The 15,075-nt window shown below is 35.9% G+C and overlaps 1 protein-coding gene across 1 annotated transcript in view; it reads left to right on the top strand.

Moving 5' to 3' along the window:
* Positions 1-2,024: 2,024 nt before the first annotated feature.
* The window catches only part of LOC136032912 (la-related protein 6-like), a 43,262-nt gene continuing 30,211 nt past the window's right edge, over positions 2,025-15,075 (top strand). Inside the window, exon 1 of the mRNA XM_065713363.1 lies at positions 2,025-2,232. Within this exon, the coding sequence (XP_065569435.1) occupies positions 2,197-2,232 (36 nt within the window). The 5' untranslated portion in view covers positions 2,025-2,196. The remainder of the gene's footprint in view (positions 2,233-15,075) is intronic.

Here is a 15,075-nt window from a genome sequence, read left to right as displayed (position 1 = left end):
AGGGCACTAGAACTTTTAATTTCCGTTAGAATGAGCCCTCTCGCGACATTATAGTACCACTCAATCGATACGATCACCCCTGGGGAAAAAACAAAAAAAAACAAATAAACATGCATCCGTGATCTGTCTTCTGGCAAAAAATGCGAAATTCCACATTTTTGTAGATAGGAGCTTGAAACTTCTACAAAAAGGTTCTCTGATACGCTGAATCTGATGGTGTAATTTTCGTTAAAATTGTATGACTTTTAGGGGGTGTTTACCCCTATTTTCTGAAATGAGGCAAATATTCTCAGGCTCGTAACTTTTGATGGGTATAACTGATCTTCATGAAATTTATATATTTAAAATCAGCATTAAAATGCAATTCTTTTGATGTAACTATTGGTATCAAAATTCCATTTTTTAGAGTTTCGGTTACTATTGAACCGGGTCGCTCCTTATTACAGTTCGTTACCACGAACTGTTTGATAGCCCTTTCTCCCCTAAAAAATTCTCAAGGGAACGTCCACTTGAATGTATTGACTACGAATTGACTAGCCGGAAGATTATTACAGCTTGATGGCGCGACAATATCTTTCAACCATGAAACACTGAATTCACTTGAATTTCATACCGACGCAACTTCTGTTCCATATCAGCGTGCAGGTCTTCTTGAGCAGAGGCGCCATTTGGACCAAATCTTGGGGTGGGCATGAGCTCCATCTTGCCCCCCCCCCGAATCACTTCTTGTCACGTAATCATCTAGGAAATGGGCATTTGACAGAACTCGAGAATTTTTTATGTATCTAACCTACTTTCAAAATTTACAATGATTAATAGCAAATAGCAGAATTACCCCAAGGGTCATCAAGTAATTACGCTCTTTGGTTAATAAGCGTGCAGTAATTTCAAATCAATTGGACAGAATGGATTATGTTGGACATAAGGGATTATTATGGCCGGCAAAGGGCCCTTTGTGGTGGAAGCTTGGGTCCCCTGGAAAATCTGGGGTGGGCATTTGCCCACCCCTGACCCCCCAAATAGCGCCTATGTCCTTGAGGTGTAGGGCAATGATAAATCGACGTCTTTGTTTTGTTTTAAATGAAAAAAATTCATTTTATTTAAACCCTTATTTTATAAACTAAACGGTGGCAAAGATCATCAAACGACCAAAGTTTGATAGGAATCACACAAAAGAAAATGTCATTCTCCAATAAAAAAGAGGCATAACAACCATGTGCGTTGCTTGATAACCTATAGTGATATGAGATCAAAACTGTTGGCAGTTGTAAAAAAAAACTTTGGAAATGCGAAGCATTTTCCGATGATTATCACCAAACATTCTTTGCCTGTACAATTATTATTTCATGATAATAAATCATGGTTTACTTAGGGTACGGTGTCATGTACTGTCCAATAATAGTTGTGACTATATACAATAAAAAAAAAGTTAACATACGTTTCCTGCTTGGGTTTTGCAGTAGTAAAAAAGCTATACAAGAATCACACTAAAAACGCGCAAAGAAAACTTAAATTTTCACCTTATCCAATTTGATGAATTTTGAAAAAAAATTCTAGTTTTTTCTATATTTCCATTGAATAGCCTTTCTTTTGTATTTGAAAATTGAAAAAAAAATGTCCTCCCTAGACTGTGAGGAAACTCCCCCCTATTTTTCATGAATTGACATTACTCAGTCCCAAAGCTATAAAAAAGCTACCAGTAGAACATACGTCTGTTTTTGTTAACGTGAAAAAAAACAACTAAGAACTTATCTTAAAAAGGAAAAAAAACTATTAATCTGAATAGGCCTAATCGCAAGCTCCCTATGTGTTTTTAAATTTCACTGTTTAGTAATTATCAGCATTTGTAAGAGCTTATGATCTACAAGAGTCTCCGTGGAAAATTTGATGCGTCAGAGCTCATAACACGAACATCCGTTTTTTTTTCTAAAAAAACTTAGTCACTGATCATAAACAAAAAGAAGCCTTGAACAGTTATCTAGCTCATTCTCTAAGGCGAAATTTAAAAGGAGAATTTCTTTTATTTTGAATGTGTCCTACTTTCGACTGTCGTCATATTACCCTTAAGGATGCGATTTCTTACCGCGTAACTTTCATCCGTGAAAAGATTACCCGACTGGAATCTTCAGTCTTCAGCTTGCGTGTATTGTGTTCTGGTAATTATAGCTCGGACTGGTAAATCAGATTGCTGTAATAATGCCGCCCCTACAAGAATTACAGTTGATTCAGCAGGTTCGTTTCAATTTAATCTATTTTTCTACACTATGGAGGCCTAAATGGTGGTAAATTTTTCGATTAACTCACTAATGAGACGGCTAAGAAATACGCCTAGGTCTATCTTTAGCACCAGAATTTTATTCTAAATCCAAGTATACCATTCATTTTTGTCGGGAATGGGCTTTACCCCTATCCTCTCTAGTAGGCAAATTATATAAACTGTATGTAGTGACTAGCCTACTAGGCATAGCCCACTAAATGTTTTTGAAACCCGCAATCCCTTTCTGGATGGATCACCAATTCTTCAATGAAATATAGAATACAGACCTCGCCCCGCTGCCCCCAGGGCTCAAGGACTAATACGCTTCGCTTTATAGGTAATGTTACCTGTAAGCAAGCCCACTTTACGCATTTTTAGTTTGCCTCATGGAGGGTGAGGGTCAACCAGAAATGGATGGGCTTCTCTAATAATGACGAAGAAACAATGTGCGATCGTTAGAATCTTGCTATATGCAGTAATACGTACTTCAGAGCACTTGGAACCAAAGTAAACATTTACCAAAAAGGCAAATGAAAAACTTCAAATAGCCTAGGTCTAGGCTAGCCTTCATCTCATTTCTGTCGTTTTAATGTTTTTTCTTTTTGGAAGAAAACATTAAAACAAATTCTAATAAAATAGAAATAGTAGGCTACCGTTAAATCATGTATTCTATCTTTTCTGGTAAATGCGCAGTTTTCAACATAATTTAGCTATGATCAAAGCGAATAGGCTACATCACTCGATGGTTTTTTTTATGATGTTTCATAGTAGAATAATCACTTCGGAGGCAAATTGCATTTTGAAACCCTAAAGTGTTGAACTAAATCAAAACACACTATATGCTCACGGGTTGTCAAAAGGGCATAACTCAGGAATGACTGAGTGTATTAATTTGGAACTTCAAATAAATATAAGAGAGATGATCAATGGACCAAAAGGACAGTATTTGCACGCTACTACTGCACGGTATTCTACAACTATTGTCAAAACTTTTACCAGTACAACTTCTGTAGCGAGTGCTACCAAGGCTGATGGTATTGAAGTGAAAATCTGAGGAAATGTTGAGAGGAAAGTTGAACTAAATCAAAACGTACTAGCCTATGTGTATACATATTGTAAAAAGGGTGTATGAACAATATCGTAGGAACGTGAAAATTCCATGGAAAGCTGAAAATTCTACGGTATCATGAGGGGATGTTCAAGTGGCTAAAAGGCAACTTGTGCATACTACTTCTGCTATTAATACTGCTTCTATTACCGCTACTACTACTAATACAACATTACTATCACTCCAACCTGGTACTACTACTACTAGTGCAACACTCCTACTACCACTACTAGCCTATTATGACAATATACTACTGTTACTATTAAGACAAACGGGTATGAAGATAAAAACTTGAGAGAATATAGAAAGGAGATTTCAACTAATTAAAACACACTATGTACTTCGCATGCAGATTGTCGAAAAGGTATATCTCAGGAATGGCTTAAAGTATTAAGTTGGAACTTCAGGGAATGCTTAAACGGGAAGATTAATGGACCAAAAGGCAGTATGTACACGCTACTACCAAAAACTACTACAACTATTCCAACTACTACTTCTATTGCAACTACTACTAACGCCAAGAGTATTGAGTCGAATATTTTAGGAAGTGTTAAAACTAAATTGAAACCCATTATGGATATAAGACCCGTATTCAGTTTTTGTTCGGTGGGGGAGGGCAACAAAATGACTTTTTTTGGGATGGGGGTTTATAGAAGGATTTTTTTAGGGGGAGGGGGCTATAAAAAACTTAAAAACGCATCACAAATGTGTTTATGTTAATTCTGTTACGCTTTTACGAGTCGGACAAACATTTCGGGGGGGAGGGAGTCAAACTCCCTAACCCCCTGGAAACAGCCTTGTGTTTGATGGATATACAGGTTATCAAAAAGGCTTTTTAGTGGAGTTGAAATTTTCAGGGCTTGCTGAGGAATATATTAATTAATTAATTTTATTTTTCACCCACACAATACATAAAGTACATATGGTGGAGTAAGAATAAATATAAAAAATAAAAAAAAGAGAAAAACAAATACACACACATAGTCAACAAAAAAAAAACGGATAAGACGGTGGTGAGGGGATGGGCGCGCAGAAGCTGTACTGGAGAGTTTTCTGTGAAAACTCTTTTTTTAGGGGGTGATCTTATCGACCCAGTGGTACTAGAATATTGCGAGATGGTTCATTCGAACGGAAAACTAAAAGTTCTAGTGCCCTTTTTAAGTGATAAGAAAAATTGGAGGGTAGGGTTACACAGGAGGATCTCTCCATGGAGGATTTTTTTATTGGGGAGACAATTTTTCCATGAAGGGGGTACCGGACTTCTCAATATTATTTAAAAAACAATCAGAAATTAAGTAAAAAAAAATGAGTTTTTTTTTTAACTGAAAGTAGGCCCAAGGAGCAACATTAAAATTTAAAACAAAGAAAAATTATTAGGTATATGAGGTGGTTTGCCCCCTCGTCAATACCTCGCTCTTTACGCTACAGTTTTTTAGTACTTTCAAATTTATTCCAATTAAACGGCCTTTTTAATTCAAGGGTCATTCCAAATTTCGAACAAAATACGAACTTTAGCGTAAAAAGCAAGGCATTGACAAGGGCGTGAAGCCCCTCATATACGAAATAATAAATAAAATCAAATAGTTCTTGGTAAAGAACTGTAAGTAAGGAGCGACCCGGCTCAATAGTAACCGAAACTCTAAAAACAGAATTTTATACCAATAGATACATTAAAAAATGGATTTTTATGTTGATTTTAAACATATAAGTTTCATCAAATTTAGTTTTACACATCAAAAGTTATGAGCCTGAGAATATTTGATTTATTTTCGAAGAAAGGAGGAAACACTTCTTCAAAGTCATGGCATTTTAATGAAAATCACACCATTAGATCCAACGTATCAGAGAACCCTGCTGTATAGGCTTCATGCTCCTATCTGCAAAAATATGGAATTGTGCATTTTTTTTTTGCCAGAAGAAAGATAACGAATGCGCGTTTATTTGTTTTTGTCTTTTCCCACGGGTTAATTGTATCGACCCAGTGGCCCTAAAATATCGCGAGATGGCTCGGTCGAACGAAAATTGAAAGTTCTAGTGCCCTTTTAAAGTGATAAAAAAATTGGGGGGTAACTAGGATTTTGCCTAGATAGCCATTTTGTTCAGCATAGTCGAAAAATATATTAGTTATGTCTTTGAAGATGAATTAGTCCTCCAGCTCCCGGAGGAAGGGCTGCAAGTTGTGAACTCTGACCATTGTTTACATATATTATTGGTTATTGGGAAGCATACAGACAATTTCAGGGCGGAATTTTTCTGGTGGGGTCCGGGGTCAGAGGGGGAAGGTTATGTGGGAGGATTTTCCATGGAGGGATTTCTTGTGGGGGGAGGGAATTTTCCGTATTCCAGCATCATTTAAAAAACAATCAGAAATTAAATATAAAAAAAACAAGTTTTTTCAACTGAAAGTAAGGAACAACATTAAAATTCAAAACGAATAGAAATTACGTATATGAGGGGGCTCGCCCCCTCGTCAATACTTCGTTCTTTACGCTAAGGTTTTTTAGTACTTCCATAAGAGCTGTTTATTCTAATTAAACTCTTTGTGATTCAGCGGTCATTTTTAAAGAATTGGAACAAAATTTGAACTTTAGCGTAAAGAGCGAGGTATTGACAAGGTTTTGCTTGAGGTTTTAATTATTCATGTACGGAAAGCCAAAACCAAAACTTGCATTAATTTAAAAGAAATCAAGAAATTAAATTACAAAAACTGAAGGTAACTTTTTTTTAACTGAAAGAAAGGAGAACTGTCCCCTTCTCAACGCCTCGCTCTTTAGGCTAATTTTTTTTATTGTATTAAAAATTAGAGCTGTGAGAAAGAGTCAAACTTCAGCGTAAAGAGAGAGGCGTTGATTCGTTTAGCAATATTTTTGACCTTGTGTGTGAAGTTGAAACTTGTAGGGTGTGTTGTGACGGCTCTTGGACAAAAGGCAAATTAATTTAAAATTTTCTGAATATGTTAAGGGGGATGTTGAACTTGACAAAATGTAAAGTGTGCATACTTCTACAACTACTAACGTTACTACTACGGCTATTACAACTACTACTACGACGACTACTACTAGCACTATTAAAGCTAAGGGTTTTACAGGGAAACTTTAGGTGAATTTTGAAGAGAATAGTGAACTAAATTGAAACACACTATGTGGACGCTGGCTATTAAAAGTCCATATCTCAGTTATATCTCAGGAACTGAAGACAAAATACATTTGAAATGTTTTCAGTTTTTTAACTTTAGTAATTCCAAAATTGTTAAGACTTTAAGGAATAAAATGTATATTAAATTGTATAATTCACATTTATTTGTTGTTTTGTTCCATAATTTTGGTTAAAATGTTTTGTTTTTCGATATTATGAGAAATAAGAACATTCATCTCGAAATAAGGGACATTTTCAGTAAGTATAAATTATGTTCTGGTCTTCAGAAGACATGGGAGAAGTAAATCAGTCCCACGCATCTTAGTTTCTACTCGTTTTGAGTTGAACTCGGTTATCTATTGTAATCCCCTTTCGTTTTGGGTTTCGTTTATTTATTGATGGTTATTTTTCGATAGTTTCACGCTTGGAATATTATTTGACTTCATTTCTGTGCATTTTTGGTTTAATGTAACTCTTACTTTTCTTAAAAAAAAACTAATTTCGTAGGAAAAGTCTTTCAAATTAATCCCGTTAACGGAACTTCCACCTCCTTAGCACCTAGAACACCTTCTGTGTTTATCTTGAGACAGATAAGTTACCACGCAGAATAATGCTCTGAAAGTGGGAGGCTATTTAAGTACTTTTTAGCCTATTGGTATTGGATATCTTGGGATTTCCGTTTGATGGAATTGTGTCTTTATCAGTGGCATAATTTCTCAAAATACTGGGTAGGGAGAAAGTTGGAATCAATTTTCCCAAATCAAGTGAAAATGACAGTGACATATGAAAAATGAGCCAAATAGTACTATAAAGGCAAAGATATATTGAAGAAAACTAACCTGTTTCTTTGGATGCTTGAATTGCACTTATTTAAGTTTTGACAAGATTTTTGAAGAAGCTAAATTTCAGCTGGAGGGAGGGGGCGCAAACAGGGATTGGAGATGGATGGGGGTAAACTTTGGTTGGGAGAGGGTAGTTGCTCCCCCTGTCTCTTTGCGCCCATGGTCTCTATGTGGGCTAAAATTGTTTTTTTTTCGCATCACAAAATGGGAGAATTTCGTACTTTTGACAATATACCATACGAGCTTAAAATTCTGTTTGAACATGCTCATTCGGTACTTATGTATTATACCACCAACACTCAAGTGGTTCATTTAAATAGAACCTGTTTCTCTAACGCTCAATCTTAATGAAATATCACAAAATATGATTTCAGAAACAAATTTGGGCTATATATTTGTACATTGGGGGGGGGATAAAGTATTGCGGGTCTGCATGCAAAATGTGTTAAGCACAATTATTCTTCATATATGATGTAAGAACTGTTTTCTAACTTCACACTATCCAAATACTTTACGCCTCCCACCCCTAATGTGCAAGTATATAGTCCAAATTAATATTTCCCATCTATTCTGTCACTTGTCTTATCACACGATAAGCTGAAAGAAGCTAACGAAAGAAACCGGTTATACTTAGGTTTTACTTTAATGAAGTACTTGAATGCTGGCGGTATAATTCATCAATACCGCTCGTTCCTTATGTTTTAAGGTCACTGGTTTGACACGGTTCCTCTTGAAAAAACAAACAAACAAAAAACGTGCATACACGTTTGGTTACTATTTAAAGAATTACTATTAAAGAATAAATGAAACCCGAAACGAACAGAAATTAAATAAGCAATCATGACAAAAAAACATACAACAAGTAATGATATAAATGAATAAATATATATTAAAGCGAGTAATGCTTAAATTGAATATGCAAATCCAGCTTAAAACAAAAAAAAAGTATTTTGCTATTGAGTTTGGGTATCGCCTCCTTCTCTCCCTGTAAAAGTCTAAAAGTTGAATATTCTATGCATAAAATTATGTTAAGTGCTGAAAGCTCATCAGTTTAAAATTTTACTTGCACTTGTAATTTTTATTTTCAATATTAACTACAAAAGAAAATATTGGTAATATAATTCGTTTTCAGTAAAGCGCCAATGACGCAGTAGGATTTACACTTTTACAGTGAGAGAAGAAGGCGATACCCTAACTCTTGTTTGTAGTGATTTTTGTTCGTTTCAAGCTTAATTTGCATATTCAATTTAAGTTTCACTCGTTTTAAGATTTATTTATTCATTTATATTAGTATCTATTGTATGTTTCTTTGCATTGATTGTTTATTTAATTTCTGTTCATTTTGGGCTTCATTTATGCTTCAATAGCAATATATATATATATATATATATATATATATATATATATATATATATATATATATATATATATATATATATATATATATATATATATATATATATATATATATATATATATATATATATATATATATATATATATATATATATATAGCTTTATTGACTACACAAAAAGCTTGGTCCCCTCCAATTACATTTGACTCTTAAAAAGGGCACTAGAAATTATTATTTCCAATTGAATGAGACCTCCGAAGTTTGTAACACCATTCCTTGCATATGAAGTAGCTCTGGGGGGGGGAATAATAAAAAACTATATAAGATTTATTCATTCATGTATGTTTGCACCTGTTATCTTTATGTTTGTAAGATAGTTAATTTTAGTTTCTGTTCGTTTGGGGTTTCGTTTATTCTATAAAAGTAATTGCTGATTTTTTTTTTAGTTTTAACTATAATAGGAATTGGTTTATGTTCGTCCTGACTTCAATATGGCTCTTAACTTTTCTTAGAAAACTTCTTTTTATGCAATGTTTGTCAAATTGATAATAATAAACATTGAAGACTTATGGCCTTTGCTATAGGCAAAGTGATTACATGCCTCTGATAAATCATACTTTATCAGAGCGTAGTGCGTAAAGGACGTGGGGGGCTAGTTGCCCTTGGATCTCTTTTGACTATTAAAAAGTGAACTAGAACTTTAAATTTCCAGTAATATGAGCCCTCTCTGACGTTTATACGAGCATCCCTTCCATAAGAACCATATATGCCCCCAGTGCATAACTTACAACGACTACCCCCAGGACCTGGGGTGGGGGGGGGTATCGACACCCGAGTTTTTGTTATCAGGCCTTTTAACTATTTTTAACAAAATAACTATCTTAAAATTTTTATCTGATGCATTTGAGGAAAAGGGCGTGTGGGAGGCTAGTTGCCCTCCGGTCTCTTTTGACTCTTAAAAAGTGAACAAAAACTTTTGCTTTCAAACAAGTTTGCCCTCTTTGAAGTATATACGAGCATCCCTTTCAATAAGAACCATATATGCCTCAGGGGACAACTTGAAACGCCTGCCCCCGGGCCTTGGGGGAGGGTGAGTCGACACCGGAGCTTTTGTTATCTGACCTTTGAAGTATTTTTAACAAAATGGCTATCTAAAAATTTTCGTCAGATGCATTTGGGAAAAAGGGGCGTGGGGAGATGGCTAGTTGCCCTGGGATCTCTCTTGAATCTTAAACAGTGAACTAGAACTTTCGATTTCCAATCAAATGAACCCTCTCAAAAGTTTATACGGGCATCCCTTCCATAAGAACCATGTATGCCCCAGAACATAACTTACAACGCCTGCCCCCGGGCCCTAGGGGGTTTTGTCGACACCGGAGTTTTAGTTATCTGACCTTTGATCTATTTTAAACAAAATGGCTGTATAAAATTTTTTATCAGATGCATTTGGGGAAAAAGGGGCGTGGGGGGCTAGTTGCCCTCGGATCTATCTTGAATCTTAAACAGTGAACTAGGACTTTCAATTTTTAATCAAATGAGCCCTCTCTAAAGTTTATACGGGCATCCTTTCCATAAGAACCATATATGCCCCCAGGGCATAACTTACAACGCCTGCCCTGGGTGTGGGGGCTGTGTTGACAATGGAGTTTTGTTATATGACTTGAACTATTTTTAAACAAAATTCTATCTCTAAATTTGTATCAGATGCATTTGAGCAAAAACAGCGGCGGGGTTCAGACTAGCTGCCCACCGATCACTTTTGACTCTGAAAAGTCAACTATAACTTCCGATTCCCAATCAAGTGAGCCCTCTCCGAAGTTTATACGAGCTTCCCTTCCATAAGAACCTTATATGCCCCCAGGGCATAAATTATAACGCCTGTCTCCGGGCCCTGGGTGGTTGTTCGACATCAGATTTTTGTTATCTGATCTTTGAATCATTTTTAGAAAAATGGCTATCTCAAAAATTTTTATCTGATGCATTTAGGGGAAAAGAGCGTGGGCTAGTTGAAGAGTTGGGTTTACTAAGACCAAAGAGTTGGGCTTAGTGCCCTCCGATTTCTATTGACTCTCAAAAAGTGAACTAGAACTTCTAATTTCCAATCAAATGGGCCCTCTGTGAAATTTATACAGGCGTTCCTTCTATAAGAACCATATTTGCCCCCAGGGCATAAGTTATAACGCTTGCCTCTGAGCCCTCGGGGGTTATGTCGCCCAGGAGTTTATTATATGATCTTTCAACTATTTTTAACAAAATGGCTACCTCAAATTTTTATCGGATCTATTCGGTAAAAAAACGGCGTAGGGGGGCTAGTAGCCCTCCGATCACTTTTGACTCTTAAATAGGGCACTAGAACTCTCGATTTCCAATCGAATGAGCCCCTTTGAAGTTTATACGCCGATCCCCCTCTATATGAAGTACCTTTGGGAGAAAAATAATACTAAATGAGTAATAAAACGTTGGAGCCGTATTGCCTTTACTATTGGCAACCCTATAGCGTTGCCTCTGGTTATTTACAAATTCAGATAAGTCGATGCTTCACTCACTTTTCTTTCGGTTCATGAGATATCTTGCGTTTCCGGCCATGAGACTCGTAATTCTTATCTGGTAAGAAATTTTAATTTCGGTGACCCCATTGCTGACGTGGAAAAGCAAGTTTCTATGGATAATTCCCATTTTTCATTTGGATATCGGTACTGACACAGTAATTTAAGTTGTGATGTATTTGAAGTACTTCATTTGCAATTCATTTCCTCCTTTTTGTTATTGCTCTGCCATTCTGTTATTACTCTGTTTTCAAATTAATAAATGATTCGTCTTCTAGAGGTCTGATGTTAGATGTCTTCTAGAGGTCTGATGATACCTGTCTGAAGTTAGTGGGGGTTGTCCATTCGCTTAAGTTAGAGCTTTTAATTGAGATATGGGGATGCCATTTCGGAACACCAGAGGAAACAAGGAATAGATATCGACGTGATACAGTCTTATTCCTTTATAGAACAATCTTTGTTCAAGCATTCTCTGGAATTTCTATAAAGGCAGAGTTGAGTCTTAGTCTGTGTCCAATCTTTATGTTGTTTAAGGCGAGGAAGGGGCAGTACAGGACTGATTCTATTTATTCCTCTTTAAGTCCACGACATAACTCAAATTAGCTTACAAACGAGCATAACTGTATAAAAATCATCTGCAGACTATTTGAATTTAAGAACCAGTTGACCTCTTTATAAAGAAACGAGGAAAAACTTTCCCTTTTCTTTTGCAACTGGTTGAACAACATTTGATTATGTCTTAAACCATATAGCAACTTATATACGAGTACAAATTTGTATATGGATCATTTTCTTTAGTCATATAGGACTACTTGGAACAGAATAATATTTTTTTGGTGGGGGGAGTAGGACTTCGAAGAAGGCATACCAAAAGTATATAAAACAGGACAGTCATAGGAATTGCAATGAAAATTATAAAAATCTTGAGATATCAGGGAGGGTCACTTTTATGAAATTACTTTTTTTGTATATAAATAAATCTAATGGTGACATGGGTAGAAGGTTCTTAGGGTCGAGGGTCAGACATGAACATGTGAATTTATTTTGGTGGGGGGGGGAAGAGAGTAATTTCGTTGATTTACCAAAACACATGTAGGGACAAACTGGTAAAATAACTCATATTGATACATTTTTCTTTTTATTGTGTTTATTGGCCCTTAACTCATTTTTTTTTATCATTAAATGTTTTAGATTTGACTAGAAGAGACGAATCGGTCTTGTCCGTGAAGCATACCCTAAAATTGTAGCATTGTAGTTAGGATGTAGGCAACCTTTAAATTCACACCTCCAAATACTCATGCATACCCTTAGCAAATTAATATGGGGTAACCAGTCTGGAAAGGCGAGGCATCCCAGCCAAAATCAACTGCCCCTTCTTTAGATGTAGAAAAATAAATTTGCCACCTTTACTCCATACATTTCCGTAAATTAACGCCACTAACTGACATTCCATGATTGTCTTCCTTGACCTATCATGTATTGAAGCCTTGCCTCCCCCCACGGAAAGTTGTTCCGGCGGAAAAATTCCCCCATTGAGAATTTTTCCCGAGAAATTCTCCCATGGAGGACATTTCCCACAGAAAATTCTCCTCTTCCCAGCGGAGAAATCCCCGAGACAATCCCAACGCCTCTCTATTTATGATCGTGCCTTTTTACTGTAAGTTGGCAATAGAAACTGGGCCTCAGGCTCAGTTATGACTACAAGCTTTTACAAAATATTTACTTGATGAAATTACTGATTTATAAAGTGAATAAACAGCGTAATTCATACTTTGTTAAAAGCCGCGAGTTAATTAGGTGCTAAAAACCACTAGCCAGCAACATTTAGCTACTACCAGCCTCGATTTCTAGCGTGCATTTTTATATTTATTGCACATCCACTGAACATTTTCGTGTCATACATTCTTACTCGTCATATTGCATCTACTATATATAAATGAAGAAAACGTTAAGCCTAGCGAGTAAAGGGCTGCTCAGACGGCGTTCGTAAAGTCGTTCACAGAGTGTGTTTCCGTAAAGTTTTCACCGCTCATATGATCCTTGTACTTTACGTGCGTTTTGAGCAGCAAACTATTCAAATTTCTAAAGCATTTCATATTTCGGAGATAAGGTCTTGAAGAAATAAGGAGCTTTGGGTGTGAGTATAGTTTAATAAGGCATTAGGACTTGTTACATATTATGTTTTCAGGATCAAGCATATCAAGATTCCCTGGTTTTTCCTATTTTTTTTGTGAAGTTGGCAGTGGAGCCAAAAATCCTGGCAAGAATTCAGTCCCCTAGCACCCTAGATATTTAGTGCAAAATATTGAAACTAAACTCTAAACCACTGATGTCTACTACACTTGAAATCAGCGTATCTTCAGTTTCCTTGTTCCACATTTCCAAATCAGTTTAAAAGTTTTGATCTGGAACTCTTTCCCTATTGGTCAACTTTGTGAACTTTACGAAAAAGGTAACGAAAGTATAACTTTAAATGCTTGTTCACGTAAAGGTTTATGGAAGGTTAAAGAAGCAACTTTACTAACTTTGCGAACGACTTTACGAACTTTATGAACGCCGTCTGTAACTCATTCGATGTCGAAGATTTGGGAACTTCTTTCACTTGAATAAAAGAACAAGTCTTTTTTAACTGAAAGTAAAGAGTGATATTAAACCTTAAAACGTACAGAAATTATTCCGTATATGAAAGGGGCTGTCCCCTCTTCAACGTCTCGCTCTTTACGCCAAAGTTTTTTATTGTATTAAAAAGTAGGTGAGAAAGAGTCAAACTTTAGCGTACAGAACGGGGTGTTGAGGAGGACATTAAAACTTAAAACGAACAGAAATTATTTCGTATATGAAAGGGGCTATCCCCTCCTCAACGCCCCGCTCTTTACGCTAAAGATTTTTTATTGTTTTAAAAAGTAAAGTTGTGAGAAAAAGTCAAACTTTAGCGTAAAGAGCGGAGCGTTGAGGAGGGGACAGCCCTTTCGTATACGAATAATTTCTGTTCGTTTTAAGTTTTAATGTCGCTCCATACTTTCAGTGAAAAAACTTGTTATTTACTTAATTTCTGAGCGCTTTTTAATTAATGCAGGTTTTGATTTTGGCTCACCGTAAATGAATAATTAAAACAAAATTTGCAAATTAATTTTACTTATTTTGGCTAAATGGCTTTCTCAAAGTTTTGATCGGACGATTTTGAGAAAAAAGCGGTGGAAGAAGGGGCTTAGTCGCCCTTTATTTTTGGTTACCTAAATGACCACTAGAAATTTTAATTTTATTTAAGAACTATTTTATTAGTAATAAATAACGTAACTACAAATAAACTTACAAAACGAACTTCTATATTCGTATATTGTTATTACGCATATGAGGGGGTTCACCCCCTCTTCAATACCTCGCTCTTTACACTACAGTTCAAATTTCGTTCCAATTCTCTAAGAATGACCCCTGAAACGCAAGGCCGTTTAATTAAAATAAATGACTCTTTTGAAATTACTAAAAATACTTTTGCGTAAAGGGTGAGATATTGAAGAAGGTACAAACCCCCTCATATGCGTAATAATTTTTGTTCGTTTTAAGTTTTAATGTTGCTCCCTACTTTCAGCTGAATTTTTTTTATTCAATTTTTCTTTTTTCTTTTTTTAATGCCAGAATATCCATCGGCCTATTCATGGAAATTCTCTTCACCATGATAAATTCCTCCATAGAAAGATCCTTCCACGTAACCCCTCCCCCTGAACCCTCCACAACACCAGAAAAATCCTCCCTGAAAACGTCTGTATACTTCCCAATAGCCAATACTATATGTAAACAAGGGGCAAAGTTCATAGCTTGCAGCCCTTCCGCC

The sequence above is a fragment of the Artemia franciscana genome, chromosome 11 (genome assembly GCF_032884065.1).
Source record: "Artemia franciscana chromosome 11, ASM3288406v1, whole genome shotgun sequence".
Taxonomy (NCBI): Eukaryota; Metazoa; Arthropoda; class Branchiopoda; order Anostraca; family Artemiidae; genus Artemia; species Artemia franciscana.
This window is presented reverse-complemented; position numbering and strand designations above follow the sequence as displayed.